Source organism: Ursus americanus, chromosome 7 (assembly GCF_024610735.1).
Source record: "Ursus americanus isolate L20-20 chromosome 7, mUrsAme1.1.p, whole genome shotgun sequence".
NCBI lineage: Eukaryota > Metazoa > Chordata > Mammalia > Carnivora > Ursidae > Ursus > Ursus americanus.
This window is the reverse complement of record NC_142133.1, coordinates 39,271,839-39,292,864: the sequence shown is the minus strand read 5'-3', so window position 1 is coordinate 39,292,864 and position 21,026 is coordinate 39,271,839. Positions and strand designations below refer to the sequence as shown.

At 45.1% G+C, this 21,026-nt stretch overlaps 1 protein-coding gene across 6 annotated transcripts in view; it reads right to left on the bottom strand.

Annotated features, from left to right (window-relative positions):
- SEMA4F (ssemaphorin 4F) overlaps positions 1 to 18,916 on the bottom strand; it is a 29,567-nt gene extending 10,651 nt beyond the window's left edge. For 3 of the 6 annotated variants that reach the window (XR_006777879.2, XM_087863604.1, XM_045788374.2), the window contains exons 1-9: positions 18,611 to 18,916; positions 16,235 to 16,386; positions 15,511 to 15,570; positions 15,180 to 15,278; positions 10,398 to 10,491; positions 1,479 to 1,598; positions 1,229 to 1,380; positions 405 to 583; positions 42 to 189 (exon numbers count right to left, since the gene is read on the bottom strand). Coding sequence is in view for 5 of the 6 variants with exons in the window: in XM_087863604.1 (XP_087719730.1) it covers positions 42 to 189; positions 405 to 583; positions 1,229 to 1,380; positions 1,479 to 1,598; positions 10,398 to 10,491; positions 15,180 to 15,278; positions 15,511 to 15,570; positions 16,235 to 16,386; positions 18,611 to 18,755 (1,149 nt within the window). In the remaining variant the exon portion in view is untranslated. The remainder of the gene's footprint in view (positions 1 to 41; positions 190 to 404; positions 584 to 1,228; positions 1,381 to 1,478; positions 1,599 to 10,397; positions 10,492 to 15,179; positions 15,279 to 15,510; positions 15,571 to 16,234; positions 16,387 to 18,610) is intronic. The other 3 variants (XM_087863605.1, XM_045788375.2, XM_087863603.1) reach the window with 2 other exon arrangements.
- Positions 18,917 to 21,026: the final 2,110 nt, after the last annotated feature.

Below are 21,026 nucleotides of genomic sequence, written 5' to 3'. Positions count from 1 at the left end.
GCAATGCAGGCGTGAAGTGAAGAGATGCCCCACCCCCTCACCTCTCCAGGTCTGGGCTGGGGTACATCGTTGTCCATGACAGGCAGTCCCCTGTTGCAGTCATGTTTCAGGTCTCTGAAGGGACCATTCAGCACTGTCCGAATGTCTTGTGGTCGGAAGGCACAGACAGCAGAGATGGCCGCCCCCTCCCTGTAACAGTCACAGGTTGGAACCAGATATTTGGAGGGAACTAGGGAGCAGCAACTCATTCCCATCAAATGAGAGGACCCATGAGAAATGCCAAGGGAGCCATGCAGCCCACTCCAGGAAGAGCCCAGCCCCTCTGGAGCAGACAGCACTGGCACTGCACCCATCCCCCACATATCTCCCACCCAATAACTCTCCCCCACGCCAGGCCCCCTCACCACTGGGAGGAAAAAATGCCATAAAAGATGGGGGTCTCCGATCCATGCTCAGGTCGGAGAATGGCCACATCGTGCAGAACACTGGAGGCCCGGCCATGCTCAGGCCCTGGACATAGCAGGTCAGCCTTCAGAAATGTCGTCCATCGGTGCTGGAGAGTCTTCCGGCCTCCAAGGTCCCCCTGGGGTGACAAGCGCATAGGAAGTTCTCTTTAGAAGACCAACATTGTGGGAGGCATGTGGACACCAATATAGGTTTCCCTGTCTTCAGGGCGAACACAGACAGACGGGAAGACAGATGCAAGAAACGCAAGGATGGAGATACAGAGTACTGCAGGGGCTAAGGAGGTCCGGGGCTGGTCGGGGTCACAGTAACCATGATGGTGACTGAGTTCATTGCGTACTTACAAAATACTGCCCTACATGCTTTCCATAAGTCACCTCATTAAATCCTCAAAACGACCCTTCTAGCTAGAGGTCACTAATATCCTCATCTTACAGAGGAGGTTCAAAGATGCTAAAGAACCTGCCTAGAGTCACAGAGGCAGGAACTGGTGGAGCCGGGACTTGAACCCAGGACTAGCTCTCAACAGTTCCGGCCTTTGACCTCTCCACTAGTCCACCTCCTGGGGACAGTGTGTCATAAGGGTAATTATGGGAGTGAAAGGCCAGAGCCCTTTCCGCACATTCTCCAAGCTCCCAGAAAAAAGTTAAGGCAGAGGGGAAAAGGAGAGAGAGGAGAGATGCAAAGACGGAGGCCCAGAGAGGAAAAGACAGGACAGGCAGAGCAGAAGAGGATAGACAGACAGTTAGGACAGTGGTCTCACCGCACAAACACGGGCCACCCGTGGGACCTTAATGCGCTCATATGAGTCAAATGCTCGGGAAGTCTCCGTAAAGAAGAAGTAGATCTCATCATCTCCGTCTTCATCCCCCCACTCGGCTGGGCTCAAGGCCACGGCTGCAGCAAAGGCTGGGGCTGGGGAGACCAGTGGCCTCAGATACAACAGACACAGCCTGGGGCCACCCGGCCTCAGCCAGCCCTGTCCCCCAGAGCACCCGTCCCCCTCTCCCCACCGTTAAGCCAGGATGGCAAGGTCTCTGTCCGAATCCAGTCCTCGGCGCGACCCACAGCCCGGGAGATAATTGGCTCCGTCCCCAGGTAGTTTTTCACAGTAGCCGCATAGAGGACGCCCCCTGCAGGGCGACAGGGAGGAGATGGGCTGTCAGAGACGACTGAGGGAAGCAGAGGGGGTTGCAGGCAGAGCAGGGGATGAAGCGGGGGCAGGAACCCTCAAGAGCTGAGTGCCTACTGCACAGCACGCACTGCCAAGCACCTGACAGGCAGCATCTCACAATCAACATAGACACAAAGTACTCCAGGGTAGAAAAGGCCACCCATGTTAAGGGAAAACTGTCCACATGCTAACATGCAGGAAGAAAGAATAAGGGCTACCCTTGTGAAAATCGGGGGTTTTTTTTTGTTTTGTTTTGTTTTGTTTTGTTTTTGTCTATTGGCTTGTTTGCTGTTGTCATCGTTGTTTTCAGGCCGCCTCTATTCCCTACTGTACTGATGATACTGTGACTCTCCAGGAAGGGGGCCTGCTTTGCAGCATGCCCCGGTCTCACTTCCACTCTCTCACTCTGGTACATGTCTGAGGGAACGGGTGCTCTTTCTTTCTGATTGGGGGCGGACACTGCTCTAGAACAAGTCACAGCTTTAGAATATACCAGCCTCAACTGGGGAATTGATCAAAACACAGATTCCTGGGCCCCGGGCCCAGCAACTCTCCCCCAGCAGAGTTAGGGGATGGCCCAAGAACTAAGTTTTCAAACAAGCAGAGTTACTGCATGTGGGTAATTCAGGACCTCACTTTGAGGAACACCAGCCTGAGGGATTAAGGAATCCTTCACAGGCAGCCAGAAGAAGCAAATGAGGAGTCAGATCCTCCCTCCTGCTACAGTGCAGGGGCAGAGGTGCTGTAGGGATGGTGGGACTGGAGAAGAGAGAAATCACAGACACTCGGCAGGAAGAGGAGGTATGGCTCTGTGGGAGGAATCTAAGACAACTACAGCCACCCTGTAACACAAACAAGGGCTCAGAAACAACTAGTAGAAAATTTCTCAGGGGTACTAGAAGGTCATGAGCCCCCTGGAGTGGTTTTGAGTATCCCAGGAACTCTGGAGAGAACAGAGTGGCATTCCTTCACCACCTACTACGTCAGAGCCACTGTGCCACGTGCTAATAAGCACATCACTGCCTCCAAGAGCCCCCATTTGAGTCTGGAAGACAAACATGTGCTCAGATACCAGGAGACATGGACTAACAGATGTGTGGGGGAGCACAGAGAAGAACCCAGCCACATCTAACCAGGGGAAACAGCATCCAAGAGGTGACATCTAGCTGGGTCTGAAGAAGGAGCAATTTGCCAGGGGGCTGGACTTCAGGGAGGAAGACAAGCAGCTGGAGAAGAGAGGAGCCATGTGGGGGGATGTGAGGGGCTCCCTGTGGCAGCAGTTCTGGGGGGGACAGGGGCTGCTGGGCTAGTGAGCACAAATGGAGCTGGAGGGGAAAAGATGGACACCCAACTGTGAAGAGTCTGCTCTGCTGTGTCAGGGAATGTAGACTTTATCCTACAGATAAGAGTAAAACTGCAGATTTTCTTGAGGAAGAGACTGTCATGATCAGTTTGGGGTTTTAAGAAGATAACGCTAGTTATAAGGCCATTCATACAATTCAGGCAAGAGTGGAGGGCCGGAACTAAGGTAGCAGCAGAGGGAATAAAAGGGCTGGGGAAAAAAAAGGAAGGAAGGAAGGAAAGAAGGAACGAAGGAAGGGAGGAAAAAGTAAAAATTAGAAGGTTGGATTAGGGGGATATTTCTGAGGCAGAATCAATTAACGAGATTTGAAAATCAACTGAATATGAGATGTGAAAGAATGGAACAAAATAATGTCTTTAACGTCTCCAGCTTATAAGATGGGTGACAGCAGAGGGTGATACTATGAGCAAAGCCAAAAATGGTAGGAGAAAGCCCATAAGAAGGCAGTTGGGACTCCAGATGTGGAAAGTGCTAAGGTTGAAGTCCCTTCAGAACATTGGTTGGAGACACTGGAAGGCAATCAGACAGAAGGGCCCAGGTAACAGGGCCAGTCAGGCAACTTGGGAGTCAGGCTTAAGCCACACCATGAATGTGATAGCCAGAGAGAAAGAGGAAGTGAGAAAAAAGGTCCCTGGGAATACCACCATTTAAAGGGAGAGGCAATTGAAAACAACTAGGAAAATCAAGCCAGAGAGGCTAGAGAAGCAAGAGAGACTAGTGTGCTGGAAGGTGGTGCAAGGAAGGCCCAGCAAGAGCCATGCAGACTCATGCACCTTGAAGGAAGCAGTTGAGTAGGGCCACTTTGAGGGAAGCACAACCATCCTGGGGTCACAAATGCTTGAGCAAAGTTGCTTGTCTCAGGTACTGGAAAAATAACCACTATTTTTAAAAAATACTTCATACAAAGCAAAAAAGGGTCAGAAAGCTTCTGAGGGCAGCAGCAGAGGGTTAGAAATACCCTTGTGGGGTGGAGAGGAGAGACTATTCTATTCCTGGAGATTGTGAAAAGAATCCAAGTGTTCTGGAGCTCAGAAGGCCTGGCTTTGGACCCTAAATACTTATAAGTAGTATGATCTTGGGCAAATCAGCTTCAGGTACCTCAAACATAGAATGGAGATAATACCACCCTCCACTCAGAGCAGTGCTGAGGGTTAAATGCCATACAAACATAGAGCCCACGTAGGGCCTGGAGCATGGCTGCCATTCAATGCATGTGAGTTGAGGCTCCTTATGAAACCTCAGGGACCACAGGCTTGAGTTGTTGCCAGAAGGTAGGGGGAGGCGTGCGCTATAAAATGTCACTCCATTCCCTCCCAGAGTACTTCAGGAAGGAGAAAACCATGTTGAGGGCATAGTCTGACAGCACGTGGGGCAGCAAATGAGCCAACCCTCTGTACTTCCAAGGGGGGGGGGGAGTTGATACAGAAGCCAGAGTTACAGTGAAAAATCTCCCTATGAGCATTGTACACAAAACACTAAAACCAAAACCCGGCAGTTGTGTCATGGACACCCTGAGAATGGAGAGAGATCTGTGGAGAAGACAGTTACAAATATTTAGGAGCATGACTTGGTGGGCGGCGGGGGGGGGGGGGGGGGGGCGTGCAACAAACTAGTATTTTGTAAGGACCCAGCAATAGATGGAAGTAACATGTCCCAGAAGTTTCTAAGGGACCAATGGGGGCAGTCAGCAACTCTGGAGCCTAGAATTGCTGAAGAGAACACTCACTCGGAGTGAAAGAGCAGAAGGTCACTGACACTAAGGGACAGCAGGAGGGGTCAGACACTTTGGGGGGGAAGTAGCAGGGTTCCAGGTATTCCAGGAATATCAAGGGGCTTGCCACACACACACACACACACACACACACACACACACACACACACACATTCACACAGGCCCCAAGGAGAAGGAACAGAAGCCATCAAGGTCACGATTTCAGGAGGACAAGGGATCACCACATGTCCTAGATTCTCCAGGACAGTCTCAATTTCAAATATTATGTTGCATTGCTCAAATAATATAATACCCTGTATGTGCAATCGTTGGCAAGTTAGTACTGAATGGATCAATTCAGTAAACATTAAAACACGCATTAGCTATTGGCAAAAGATGACGTGCAAAAGAGAATGATGCCCACAGTGCGAATTCGGTGAGCAAGCTGGTTAGAAAAAAAAGAAAAACACCAGGTATGATATAATCCATTTAAAAAAAAACAAAACGTATATGTCTGCAGACATAGGAAGGACTGGAAGGAGCTACAACTCTACAGTGTTAGTGACACATTTCTGACTAACGGAATTACAATGATTTTTATTTTCTCCTTTCTACTTTCTTGTACTCACTGAATGTTTGTTGTAGTTACCATCTTTTACTTTTATAACCCCTCAAATTAAGATATTTTTCATTTTGGAAATACTGGGGTGGGGGGAGACTGAAAGACACAAAAGATGAAGAGTCACAACCAAAGAAAAATCACAATTATGTATGGAAATAGTTCTCTCCTCGCCCAAGTGTAAAGGCTGTGACATAGGCTTCGCGGGTGCGTTGGCAACCCAACACTGACAGCCTCGCATGCGCCATGGCAGTGAGTACTTCACTCCACCCTGGGGTTTTAATTTTTCACTTTGGTATCAAAATGGTCACTTCAAAAGAAGATTTATAATAGGAACAATAACTCACTAGCTTTAAAAAAAGGGGGGAGATTTTAAACGCCCTGGCCTTCCACCCTCCACTCCCTTTTCTTCACACAGTCAGAGCTCTGCAGGATAGATAGCTCCTAGCCTAATATTCTCCATTTCCTTATCTAAGGATTAGGCCAGCTGGATACTTTTTTTAAATATATCTAACAGCCTATGACGAGGACATAATTAGATAGTTGGAGATGCAGTGTTTATTCTACCTTTTCCTCCGTTGGTTACACAAGATTTCTAACTGCCTTGTTTCAGTGTGTGAATGCTAGTCTTGGCGAAAACACTCCCGAATTTAAGAGGTAGGCTTGACCCCAAAATGCCAGCAGCACCCAGTACATCTGGAATATTTTCAGTGCTTCTTGGCAGATGCAGTAATCGCAAGATGCAATGAGATCAAACAGAGATGATAAAACACAGGCTAGATTCCCGAAGAGAAAGAACAAATACTCCCTCCTTCTGCTCTTCTCGATAAAAGCCCTATTTGTTATAGGATGTTGGTAGGAAGAACCAAGGATGACCGACTGCTGTTTCCAGCTGGGGTACTTGGGAGGGTAACAGCACTGTGCACTCAGAGGAGGGGACACTGGTGGGGGAGCAGGTTTGGGGAAGGTAAATGAGGATGAGCTTGGTTTGGGACATGCTGATTTTGTGATTTCTGTGGGACATCTATGTGGAGATGCCTGGAAGGCAGCTAGATATGTGGTCTGTAGCTCCAGATAATGTCTGGGAGGCATCAGAATGCAGTGGAAACAAATCTGTGAGGCTGGTGGAGACCACAACTACAACCATAGAATGAGAAGAGAACAGGACCTTGAGAGGGGGTCCAAGGAACACCAACCTTGAAAGGATGAGTGGAAGACAAAGACCATCTAAAGGAGACAGAAGGAACTGCCAGTGTTCTTAGGCTAACATGAACATTATTGTCAAAATATCTGCATTTTTCCAAATTGGAATAGTGCAAAAAGAGACACCGAGAAAATTTTGTTAATTTTATCTAAATGCAGTATGAATAAATGTCATATTTGAAGACAAGATTTCTGAGGATTTTTCCTAATGAAGTACCAATAAACAAATGGAAAGTTGTTCAACATCACCAATGGAGATGCAAGCAAAAATATATAAAATTGGGCTCTGGAGGGGGTGGTCACTATATGTTTATTAACTGTATTACTTGGGACTGAAAAGGGTGCAATGAAAGGGGTCCTCTCATCAATGCTGACAAGACTAACTGGAGGGCAATTTGGCCAAATCCACCAAGTACCATAAAAACCTTTACACCCTTTGGCCCAGCAATTGTACTTTGTGGGTTGACTAATACGCAATTAATTAGATTCATGTAAGGGATTTACATAAAAATCTATGTGAAGGGATTTCTTCTGCAGCATTATTGATAAAAGCAATAATTTATTTTACATTTTGAATGTATAATTATATGGCAATAGACTGCTACATTCAAGTCATGGAAGAGAATGTAATCACTAAAAATCATGTTTTTAATAATTAATTCTATGAGAAAATGTTCAGTATACAATATTAAGTGAAATATGCACGATAATTCCAATGTATTACAAATATACACAGAGACAGACACAGTAGAAGAAAATACTCGAAAATAGTAATAGTGGCTACCTGGTGATGACTGAATTACAATTAGTTTTTCATTTCCTTCATTCTATATTTCTATATTTTCTCAATTATCCATAATGCACACTGTAATTTTTATAATTTAAAACAAGAAATGCTCCTGTTAATACATTCTAATAATATTTTCATTACTAAAAGCTCTTCTTTTCATTTCAAAATACCTCTATTGCCCTTAAGGACATTTTTACAGATCCTAACTGGGAATTTAAGTTCTAGTTCTTCCATAACGTCACAATTTTCTATACTGCTATTTTCAAAACAAAGGGGCAGCAGAGCATAATAGATCAACATTGAAAGCTCCAACTGAATACTGGCACTTAAGTCAAGTTTAAAGAAATTTAAATTATAGCCCTATAAATTACGAACTTCAGAGGAAAATACAGAATATTGGTATTGTCTGTGATTTGGATCAAAGACAGAAAGACACATGGAGAAGCTCTCCATTCTAAATAGTTAGAAAGTGACTTCTGATCATTTCCATCAATTATCAGATGAAAGGTAATCTGAATTTTATTATCTGGAAAAAAAAAGAATTGAGAAACCCTTTTGAAAAATGGCTTTCCTTTTTGAAAACGTTCTTTGTCATAAAATGATCTTATTTTTGAAATTTGTGTTCTTAAACCATATGCTAATGTGAATTCACTAACTGAATGGAACACAGAGAGATTACATGCAGAAGGCTGAGTATAAACATCACTGCTTGAAACAAAGAAAGGATGCTAATTGATTACCTTAGATTGCTGTAATTGAGAAGTCATTTTGTTGATAAAAAATCATGTAGAATCAAGAGACAACTGCTAAAACTGATAAATCTTTCTTAATGACCCAATGACTGGCTCAGAGTTTTGCCAAAGATGCTTGATAAAAAGCCAAGAAAACTATTCACTAAACTGTTTTATGTAAACATATATGACTATAAACAAGGTCTCATCAATTTCAATTGCAAATGAATGATAAAAATGACAAACCTTGTATAAACTAATGTTCATTTTCAAAAACTTTTTGTTTTATAACTTTTCAGAAAAGTCATTAACTGTATGACTAAGAGTGATTTAATTTGTATAGCTAGCTTTTAAGACTTTTCCTATAAAGCCATGAGTAAGAAAAAAAAATTTCACCGTTAGATCTTGTGTCCCAATTTTTGTTTTTCATAAAATGTAGTCCAAAAGAATGGGTAAAAATTAATTTTATGATAATGAACAGCAAAAGTCAATGAAGAAAGAAAAAGCAGTACGATGAATGCTGCTGAGTCAACTGATTAGCTAATTGGGAAAAATTAATTTAGATCTCCATCTCATGCCATTCATTAAAGTAAGTTCCACACAGATCAAAGAGTTACACATTTGGGGGAAAAATCTGTAAGAAGAAAAATTTTTATCTGCTCTCTAACTGAAGAAGGATTTAGCTTAAAAACAAAAGGAAAAGATATAGATTAGAACACATATCCCACCTGATAATTGGCCCAAGAATATGAGGAGATTTACCAAAGAAGAAATAAAAATAAGTACTAAAATATGAAAAATGTTTAACTTCACGAATATTCAAAAAATACAAATTAAAACAAGGTGCCATTTTTTAGCCTCAAATTAGCAAAGATTTTTCAAAATGACAACGATACTATTCTAGTGAAATTTATGTGAGAAAAAAGCAAAACACTCTCATTCCTACTGATTTAGGGTGTAAATTGGGACACTCTTTCTAAAAACTCAATTAGCAACAAATAATGAGCCATAAAATGTTCACACCCTTTGATATAGTAATCCATTTCCAGGAATCTTGAGACAATCTAAAATGAGGATAAACACTTATGCACAAAAATGTTCATTACAGTGTTATGGGTACTAGCAAAAACTTTGAGGTAAATTAAATAAACCTGGAAATCAAATAAACTTATATAAATGACTTGGGACTGCTTAATTAAATTATGGTATGCTCACAGGATGGGTAGCATCCTATTATTAAAAATTTTCTTCACAAAAAAATTTTAAATTGGGGGTGCCTGGGTGGCTCAGTCTAAGCATCTGCCTTTGGCTCAGGTCATGATCTCAGGGTCCTGGGACCAAGCCCGGCATCAGACTCTTCTCTATCTCTCTCCTCCTCTGTCCCTCCCCACTGCTCATTCTCGCTCTCAAATAAATAAATAAAATCTTTTTTAAAAATTTCAAATTGTATAGAAATGCCTATGATAAAAAGTTACATAAAACAATTCAAAATTAAATACATGCCACACAAACAATTCACTTTGTGGCTGCTGAAGGATTATGAAGTCATTCTCCAGAAAAGATTTAGGCATCAACTGTGATTGAACCACTGCACACTTGAACTGTATACAGCTTGGTCAAAGGAAATAAGAGCAGGAATGTATTTAACAGTCATTAATGATTACTGATTCCTCTGAGCAACCGGCCAGCAAAGGACCGGCCAGCAAAATTTATATGCATGAGTGCATATGGAAGTACACACACATTTATTTACAAAGCTAGAAAGAAACATCCCACAACATTGGCAGTGATTTTCTGATACTCTAGAACTGTGCAAAGATGGTAGATACTAGCCACTCAAATTCCTTCCTCCAGTCAAATTAATCACATTGTCTAAGGACTCAAGAGCCACGTGTAGCTAGTGGCTATCGTTTTAGACAGCACAGACATAGAACATTTCTATTGTCCCACAAAGTGCTTTTGGACAGTGCTATTCTACAAGATTTCTTATGTTCTTTTTCATACTTTTTCCAAATATATTACAATATGCATTGTAGTAGATTCCTCTTAAAAACGAGGGCAGGAAGGGGAGCACCATGAGAAAAGAAAAAGGGGTTAACAGAGCAAACACTCACACTAGAGGTGCAGAGGATACGTACTCTAGAGAAAACCCAGGGGAAGAATCTGGGAAAAAGCAGGAGGACACAGGCACCGTGGGAAGAACAGGAAAGGCTAGAAAGAGACATGGGAATAATAGACATTGCAAGGAAAGGAAAGAAAGGACACAGAAATTCCAACAGCAGGGGTGGGGAAGGAGGCAATTACAGCAAGGAGCCACAGGTTCTGGGCTCTCCCCACTCACCAGCCATTACAGCTGCTGACCGCTGAGCTGGCTCAAAAGGACATTTCCCCCGGCCATTCTCAAGTCTTTCAACCTGCTGGAAACTGGACACATCCTATAGACCAGAAGGGGGCAATTGTTTTAGGGTCATGGAGAGGCTGCTCACGGTGAGAATTACAAAGATGGTCAGATGAAGGAAGAGCCCAATTTCCATTCATCTCCCATTCATCCGCTACCATCCCCATAACTCCCAGTCTGCTGTTCCCAATTCCCCCACCCGTTCTGGCATTTCCCATCTCTGCCATCCCTCTTTTCACCAGTGTATTCCTCTTCCCTCCATTCCCCTAATACCAACACCCACATGCCCTGCTGAAGGAACCCCATGGATGGCCCGAGAAGACACTAAGAGGCTAAGAGGCAGATCTTTCCTCTGAAATGCTAGGGTTTGCAACTGGCTGGGGACTATGTGACAGGACAAGGATGACGAAGGGAAGAAAGCAGGCCTCCTGAGGGCTGGAGCTCTTAGGAAGGGTAAAGAAGAGTACAGGCTGATATAAGATCATCTGAAGCCCAGAGCTTTAGAGAGAAGGGCTGTCTTCCCCTACTCCTACCTCAAGGATAAAGGACAGGACCAGAGTCAAGGATACATAGAAAGGGGGAAGGGAATCTGCAAAGTTAGCAAAGATCTGAAACTCAAGTCAGAATTTGAGGATTTGGCAAGTAACTGCCTTCTTCATTCAGGGACTACAGCAGGCCTGAACTGGACAGGAGGCGAGAGATGTAGGAGTCCACCAGGGCCAGCCAGAAGTTACCTTACCTGAGCATCCGGCACTAAGACAGCCTTCAAGATAACATCTAAAAATGGAAACCAGGGATGACTTCAGCCAGAGACTGGCAGGGAAGTTAACTGTGGCTGGTTAGGAATCAAAGTTATGGCACGGAAGAGCCAGACACAAAACCTCTAGTTCACTAGGGGGGGCATATGGTGTTGCTGGAGCCTAACTACTTTGCTGGTGGTTGAAGTAGCCACATAGATATATATCCCCTGAGTATAAGTACGCTACGGGCCCATTCTGACCGCTCATCTATTTGCTATAGTGGGCAAATAAGGTTTTGTTTTACTGAGAGCGCCTTGAACACGACCTATTAAAATCAGATGTGATCTGAGGTCCCCAAAAAGGGAACACTGAGTCAAGAGAGTCTTCTGGAATGAGGGGTCCCACAAGGGCACAAGCATCTCACCTGTGTGGCCATGGGAGCAGCCTGGCCTGAGAAAAGAGATGGATGATAGCTCAGTGAGACACTACCAAGATGTCTCGGCACTTTGGACAAAGGGAGATACATGCTGCGGTGGCTCTTCTTACCTCTCACCAAAATTACAGCAGTAACCGCCTCTTCTCCATACTGCCTAGACTTGCCCACAATTTACTCTGCATATCCGCCACAGATTAATATTCTTACAGTATCAGTCACTGCCTTGATAAATTTTTGAGCAAGAGAGTGACAAAATGGCTCACCATTGCCTAGAATACAAAGCCATTAGCCCAAATTACTTCCTTTCTAATACTGCTCAAAATGAACACTTTCTTCCAACCAGACCTGGATCAAGACTTGTTACTCCCAGAAAACAAATCATGCTTTCCCACCCCTGTGCCTAAGACCACTCCCTTACGTTTCACCAAGGATTCCTTTTCTCAGTGCTCATCCTCCTAATCTGTATATGCAGCATCTGATATTTTTTACTCACTCTCTCCTTCAAATAGTCTGTCTTGATTCTCTTAAAAGTCTACCATCCTCCTCCTACCTAACTGTTGCTTCTCTGTCTCCTTTGGTTGCTTCTATTTTCCTTTCTAGCCCCTAACCATGTAAGGATCTATCCTTAGTCCTTGTCACATATACTTCAATGACCTCACTCATTCTTACATTTCCAGTTAGGCTTTCTAACTGGAAATTATTGGAATTATTCCCCAAATTCTCTGAAATTCGGATGCCTTCTAATCTCTGGTGTGTCTACACTTGGCAGCTGGACTTCCTCACAAAGACAGCCTATCAGCCCCTTAAAACTCAGTATGTCAAAACAAGTCCTCATCCAGTTTCCCCAAACGGCATCACTGTATTATGTAGGTTTATAATTTTTAAGCAAATGAGGCTCCTATTAACTAGATAGGTTATGATTACTGTCTTGTCAAAGTGACATTTAATTAGGGTCTGAAAGGGGTAAGACCATTCCCTTGAGTCTCCGTCTGAATGTTGAGATTCCTCATTGTATCACCAGTTGTCGTAAAGGCAAGTCCCTCCAGCTGAAAGACAGAGCTAGGCAGGAAGGCTCTCACTGAGCTGTAGGGTTGGAATCCATCCTTTGGCTTTGGCCAAAAAGAGTACAAGACAGACAAAGGACCTTCCCAAGGTGGTTAGGGGGAAAAAAAGAAAAGAAAAGATGGTCCCTGTCACATGAAACAGGACAAATGTCACAAGACATTGAAACCATGTAAGGTCTTCTGTGCTGCAGGCTAGACTAGAAGAACAGGGTAGTGGGGCAGAACCAGACACAGCTGGATTTAAATCTTGGCTCTACCTCTGCCAGCTACATAATATTAGACATGGTACCCAACCTTTTGGAACTTCCATTCCCTTGCTTGTAAAATGGATATAAATAATAGCTAAATATCAGTGTGGTGCTAAGAACTAAACTCCATCTTGAATGTAAAGTCCCTAGTACCATGCCTAGGACAGAGTACATTTTCAACTGAATGGGAAGTCTTGTCATTGCTATTGTTACGTCTAGCATTTTTCTCTGTTAACTGCTAGAATTCCCTCAACAAAGCAAACTAAAATATTTCCCTCCAATATCCAATGAGCTGTCACTGAATGGCAGCACTCCATACTGTTAGAGCTGGTACGTCCAGTGCCTGAATTGCCTTTTGTAAGAACGTTCGTTTCTCTGAGCAATCAACTCTGAGTGAGTTGTTGTGTCTGGATCAGCTAGTCAAAGCTCTCACATAATAGTTATACATGGTCTCAAAATCATCAGTCTGGGACATGAGAGGTCCAACGCTAAGGATAAGGCAAGAACTTGCTTAAGCAGACAGGAGTTGCCAGGTAGCAGGATCAAACAGTAAAGGCACAAGAGCATTGAAGAAGTCTAGAGGGCAGCCTTAGTATATGGCTTGAAGAGTTAACACAGCTGACTTTGGGGGCAGGGGGCTATGCCCTATATTCTCCTACAAACAAGCCTTGACCAAAAGATGGTTCTTCATTTCACACACCCGCTAGATAGGAGAGTTCAGAGAAGGAGCTAAAAGTCATGGGAGTGCAAAGGCAGACCCCTCTCTTCACTCTGGTTACTGATTTTTCTCAGGAATGGATAGAAATAGAATCCTGACAGGATGTACACAACATTTTATGTCTGTAGAATATAACACCCATTAGGTTCCCTCAGTGAGCCACGGAAGAATAGAAGGCTCTAGGAGACTAACTAGAAGTGATCATGTTGAGCCATGGCACCGGGATTCACACCCATGGGTTTCCCAAGTGTGTGCAAACTGGAAAAAGACCTATATGGCAATAGTTCTACCACTATTTTCCGAGCTTTGTGAGAACTGTAAGGAAACCATACCCTCAACATCACCTGATGGGATATAGAGATTTTCAACACCACCCCAAACTAGAAACCTTCCCAAGATGAGGAAGCTATCCACACCCTGGTGGTGAGTCTTTCATCCACATTACAAAAAACACTCAACAAAAACCCAACTAACCTCAGGGGCAGCCCAGAGAGACTGACTGGGGCAATCAAGCACATACAATTACAGCATTCAAAGCCAGAGATATGAGGATGGTCTTCAACAAGGAGGGGTTCGGACATATACACTGATGAGATCCAGGTGACAAGGAGTACTACAGTTTGCAGAAGGGTCAAGTCAAAATCTACGGTTAAGGATCAGAACCAGGAAAGGGAGTCATTGCACTCCTTCTATTGCTCCTTGGAGCAGAAAGGGAAGCCACTGAATACAAAGAACATGGGAGGCTTTTGACTCATCCTAGATTCTTGACACAATTGTGTGCTGGCAGAGGACCAGTGACTGACTTTTGAATAACTGATGGGAAAAGCTAAGGGTTCAAAAACATTAAGACCTTCCTGAGATGCCACTGGTCCCATTAACTCCAGAAGCCATGACTAGCCTAGAGATGATCAGGGATATACATGTCTCAAGTCTGCCTGAGTGTGAGGGTGGAGATGCCCAGCGCTCCAGCAGCAATGAACAGGACCTCGGAGAAAAGGTGACTAATAGAGTGGCCACTTTGAAGGCAAGATCCAAGTACTACATTAGTGGGCAGTGACCTCAGGAGCCATGAGAGCAGAGGGTCACAGCCCACACAGAATGAAGCTGGCAGTAGAGGTGGGAGAAGGGGGTGAGAAACGGTCACATGCCATGGGAGGAAGACACGGGCATGGATTGTGCTGATTAAGAAATGGACCTAGGCTGCCTGGACAAAGCATACACAGAGCAAAGGAAACAAGAATTACTGGCCTCTAAAGTCTCTCCTGGATTTATCATCCTCCGGGCCTAGCTAGCATCCCTAATCCCCTTTACCATCCCTCTTCTCTCTTTAGACTCAGTATACCTCACCTTCTACCTCCTTCCCCTTCCCTCTCCTACCCCCCTTCTGTGGCAGACATAGGCTCCACCCTGTGAGGACATCCCTCATCCCTGTGTGTATCATGCACAAGTGTTGCCTTAAGCATGCTCCCATCACAGTCACTCACAGAAGACCTTTCCCATCCTCCCACCCGTCACTCACAATAACCCCGCACTTCGGATCAAAAGCGAAGGTGCCACAAGTGAGGAGGTGAGAGGCATTGGCAATGGCGAGAATCTGGACAAAATTGTGACATTCGTCCTGGGGGTCAGAGATGATTAGAGAGAATCAGAAGCAGCAGGTACAAGGAGAGGTAGGGTAGTGTCAGGACAGTTAGATGCAGCTCTGGGATTAGAGATGACAGGTGATGACATGGTGTTAGAGCCCCTGCCTGGGCCCACTGGGATGGGAGCACTGCAGGGGACAGACACGGAGTCAGGGCTGGAACTAGGTCTTAATTGACACTCAGGACAGGGACAAGATTCACACCTACCTCCTTCTTGCCTTTCTTCCTACAGTTCTGTCTGTGGGCCTCAGGCACCGTCCAGTCAATCTGAGAAAAGAAGAGTAATTGTTTCTCCCACATTCTCCCCAAATTCCTCTCAAGTCAGGGTAGGTAAAACAGTTCCACAATGTCCATCAATTTGACAACTGCAGAGCCCCGCACCCTCACCCCGACCACCACCACCACCACGGATGAGAGCACTGTTTTTCAAACTGGAGGTCTCCAGCCATTAATGAGTAATGAAATCAATTGCTTTTATTTTTAATGAAATAGGATTTATCAGAATGTATCACATATAGGAGAAAAGATATTGTTTCAAGAAAGGGATCTTTCAATACACACTACCTGTCCTGGGTCAAAATGTATCAAATATTTCTTACTAAGGGGTGGTCAATAAAGGTGAAAAGCTATTGTCCTAAAGAAATGTGATTCTAATGATTCCTCTGCCCACTGTGACCTGAAACCTGGTCACTGTGGCCTCCTCCCCATCATAAACCTCCCTCATAGCCTTCCCAGTCACATGACCACCCCCATCACCCTTAGTGAAGATAATGAATATTCTTCCTATGTTCATTTTCACGAATACTCCCCCTCCTACCACCACCAGTTACATATTTGGTTATTATGAACACCCCACCACCACCAATCCCATAAAACTATGTATCTGATCACATGCTCTGGGGTCTGGATCCTCCCCAGTTTCATCTCTCACCCTTCGGGGTCTCTCCCCTGAGAAGGGGAGGGATAAAGCAAAGATGGTGTCCCGGGCGCCGACATAAAGCATATGGGAAGCAGGATCCACGAGGAGGACAGAGTAATTGTATGTCTGAGGGACGGTGAACCGGGTGAGATAGGAGTCAGCCTCTGGCAAGAAGAGAGGGTGAGAGGGGAGAGTAATATCAGCCATTGCTTCATAAGGGTTGGGGCCACAAAGGCAAAACCCAAGGGCTCAATTTCTGTTCTCTTCCAAGTACTATTTATTTAGCAGCCATGTGGGAGAAAAACAGAGCTTTGACAGGCCAACCATCTAACCTCCCCAAAGAGATAGAACTGATGAGGCCAGAATATTTAGCAGATAATGGAGTCAACTATGCTTTTTATGTAAAAATAAAACACTTCATTAAAATAACAGCATAAATATTAAGTCTGTAATTTCTATTCATAGCAACATGATACGTAATTTGAAAATACTTATAGAAGGTACAAGTACTTTCCTCTCTAATTTTTTTTTAATCACTACTTATTAACTTCTTTTTACTTAGAAGGAAAACAATTCACTCTTTTCACCAACACTTTAGGAGACTATCACCTGTCTTTCCCACTGCTCTTGTCCTCCCCAACCCCACCCCATTTCCACCCAAAGAGGTAAAGAGTAGGCAAGAGTATATGTTTTCCAAATGGATCAGCCCAAGTTTAAATGTGGCTCTTTCACTTACCAGTTGTATGATCTTGAGTAAGTTACTTGCCCTGAGCATCACTTTTCTCATCTGTAAACGCCAACAACGAGGCTTGTTGACAGAATTAAATGTGATAACATATGTGGAAGCAACTGACATGTACTACATGTTTCAAAATGGCTCCTTTCTTTCTTACTTAGGCATGTGTTCCATTTGGGCCAAACCTAAACTTCATATCATCATTCAAAACTCTACTTAAAGATTATGACAAATAAGTTAGCATGAATTTACCTTCTTAGCTCACTCTAGGGCCCCTATTCCAGCACCAACATGGCTCTGCTCCACCCGCTTCATCTGCTCAGCCACCCTCAAGACAGACAGAACGGCTCCAAGCCATTCATTCCTAGTTGTGCTGATCCATGGGGCCCCACCCACCCCATCCTCGCACACCCAAACTCATGTCTGTGCTGTACCTGCCTCTTCTCTCATGCTCATTATAAGCCCTGTTCACCCAACCTCCCTTTGTATCCTCAGCTCTGTTTCACCTTGCTATCTAGACTTCTGTGCATTTCTAGTTATCAACCCAGCCAGGCAACCTCAATTCTATTTTGTGGCTATTGCTCCAGCACAAACAAACCCCAGTCTCTGACCACAACTTTGTCTTCTGGATTCATAGCAACCCTATATGTCACTAGGCTGACGTTTAGACTCCACACTATTACCCACTTGTGAGGTTTTGCCAACAGGTTATCCTCTCAGCTTCACTGGTTCTGTCTGCACAAGGTGCTAACACTCATTGCCCACTGAGAAGAAAACAAGGTCAGTGGTCATGCTCACGCCCACCTCAGAAAGAGCCATTAAAGTGTGAATCACTCCAATGACCATTTTTAACCTTGTGGCATCCCCTGGCTTCTTCCTCATCTTTTGAAAGGACCAAATCTCCTTCCTCCCTTTTTTTTTTCTTCTGAAGATTTTAGAAATCATTTAAACAGATTTTTAAATCAACTCACTGAACGGTTTCCCAACACTCAATGTAGCGAACGGGTAGAGAGAGCAGGGAATGCTGAGGAGTTACGAGGGTTACGGTGGATCATGGATCAGAGAATAGGAGTTGTGTCAGAGCTGCGAGAGGCCTGGGAAGTGAAGGTTAGGGAGAGGAGGGCTACCAGCAGGGCAAAAAGCTTGCAGGGAGGTATAAAGGATGATAAGGGAATGGATTTGAGAAGTGGGCAGATGGAAATGCTGAGCTGGAGAAGGATGGGTAGCTGGAGTAGAATGAAAGACCAATGAGCTGGAAGAAGAAAGGGCGTCAAGCTGGCGTGAGGGACACAGGTGTATATCTGGGAAGACGGAATAAGGGAGAAGGAACTCCGAAATGGACGACCTCAGGAAACCCCCATCCCCTGCCTGGGCCTCAGTGTCCGCGTCTGCCCGGTGAGGGGCTCAACCCTCCCGCGGTTCCGCGAGTAAAGGGCCGCGGGAGCCGCCTGGGCGTGTCTTGGGAGCAGCACCGCGTGCGGGGCCCCGCCCTGGTTCTTGCGGGGCGTGGGCGGCGCGGGACGCCCGGCGCTGCGCGGAAGGGCCCCAGAGCGCTTGCCCGGGTCCGTACGTAGGGCAGGTGGGTGCGGGCACCTGCAGGCGGGGCCTGGGCGCGGCGCGAAGGGCTGAGGGCGAGGGCGCCCACGCCTTACCGGAGATAGGAAGCGAGGTCCTGGGCACCGAGCGGGGGACGCGGCCGGATACCGGGCTGCTCAGCACCGCCAGAAGCAGCAGCGGGAAGGGCGAGGCCGGAGGCGGCTGGGAGCCCGAGAGGGGCGGCGTGGCAGAAGCCAGCATCTTTGGCTCCGCCTGGCCGCTGGGTGGGGTGCGCCCTGCCACCTCAGCTCAGAGCCGCCGCGCCGCCGGCCTCGGCCTCGGCCCCGCTCGGTTCTCCTCGGTCCGGTTCGGCCTGCGTCGGCCAGACGAGAACGCAACCCGGCTCCGCCCCTTCAAGAAAGAACTAATGGTCGGGCTAATGGTCGGGCCGATTTCCTTCTCCAGCCAATCGGAGTTGGGAGGAGGCGGAGCTAAGGAACGAAGCGGCCCAACCCAGGTACAGGCGGAGTTAGACCTAGATATAGGTGGGAGTTCTACTTCGGCGCCTCGCTGGAGGTGTGGCTCCGGGTCTTCCAGTGGCGGGTTTGCTCGGTGGGCTCCGAAAGCTCAAATGCCCGTTATCTGTACTAATAGGGAAAATATGTGTGGAATGGGTACACACACCAAATTTCTCAAAAGTGTTATTTTAGCAAGCATTTAACAACTGCAAATAGATCATTGCAATGCAAAGTGATTTATGTTTTCTATAATAATGTGAAATAAATGTTCAGAAGATTTAGGTTTTGCCTGAGCAAATCATGAAGGTTTCACAGAAGTGACAACTGAACTGAGTGTTCAAGGATGAGTAGGCCTTTGAGAGCGAGGGGGAAAGACTACCTATGGATATATCCACTTGGAAATCCTACAGACAAGACAAACACAGGGCCTGAAAATAACTCACTATCTCCCCATCCCAATTCCTCCTTGCCCCTTCTTCAAGCACTTAGTACTCCAATTTATAGCCTTGCAGGTAGTCTTTGCTTTATCCTCTTTCATCCCCCACTCATTGGTTATCTAGGCTACATAACAAATGTTAACAAATTAACATCAAAATTCAGTGGCTTAAAATAAACGTTTTATCTCTCACATTTATTATCTCTCCCAGTTTCCCTGTGTCAGGAATTCAGCCACAGCTAAGCTGAGCTGTCTAGCTCCCTATCTCTCAAGAGCTTATAGTCCTGGGGCGCCTGGGTGGCTCAGTTGGTTAAGCATTTGCCTTCAGCTCAGGTCATGATCCCAGAGTCCTGGGATCCAGTCCCGCGTCGTGCTCCTTGCTCAGGAGGGAGCCTGCTTCTCCCTCTGCCTGCCACTCTCCCTGCTTGTGAACTCTCTCTCTCTCTCTCACTGACAAATACATAAATAAAATCTTTAAAAAAATAAAAAGAGCTTATAGTCCTGATATTGGATGGGGCTGCAGTCATCTGAATGTTTGACTAGGGTTGGACGATCCACTTCCAGGATGGCTTAATTCCATGCCCGGCAAGTTGATAGTAGCTATTGGCAATAAGTCTCAATTCCTTTCCATATGGACCTCTCCATGGGATTGTTGGAATGTCAGAATATAGTGTTACTTCTTTAGAGCAAGTGACCCAAAAAAGCAAGGTGAAAGTCACAATGTCTTTTATAATCTAGCCTCAGAAGTAAAGCATAATAATTTCTGCCATATTCTGTCAGTCCCACAGGCCAACTCTCATGCATTGTGGGTAGGGACTACACAAGAGTGGAATATAAGGATTGCAGGGGACCATCCTGGAGGCTGGCTACCATGTCCACATGTAAACAGTCATTGTGTCCTCTTAATTCTGCCTCATAAATAACTTAAGTTTGTCCTTTTCTTTCCATTATCATCATCATAGTTCAGGACTTTATTATTGCTCACCTAGACTATACAATAGTTTCATTAAAAAAAAAAAAAAGCAAAATCTGCCTCCAATCTCTCCCTTTCAGATTGCCATCAGGGTAATCTCTCTAAAGTGCACGTTCTGATTTATGCATTCAATAGTTATGGAGGATCTACTATGTGCTAGCCATTTTTAAAGTACCAGAGGTAAGAAGATGATTAAAATACAGTTTCTAGGGCTCGCTTGGGCAGCACATATATTAAAATAGTAATAATACAGATAAGATTGTGTGGCCCCTGTGCAGAGGCACACAAAACATAGTTCCTGGATTCAAATTGCTTAGTCTAGAAGGGAAAACAAACATTTGAGATTGATACAGCAAGCCAGCAGGACACTCCTATCTCCACTGAATTTTGTCAAAGGGACTGTAGGAATCAACAGCAAGCAAATGAGAATGAGCGTGAGTAGAAACCGGCAGACCCTTTTGGAATGTAGAGGTTTGAAGGCTTGAAAGAGTTTCTTGAAAGTAGACTAAACTCCATGAGGGCTGGGACCATTGTATGTCCACTGAAATCCAATCCTATCACAGTGCCTGGCACATAGTGTGCCCTCAACAAGTATTTATTGAACA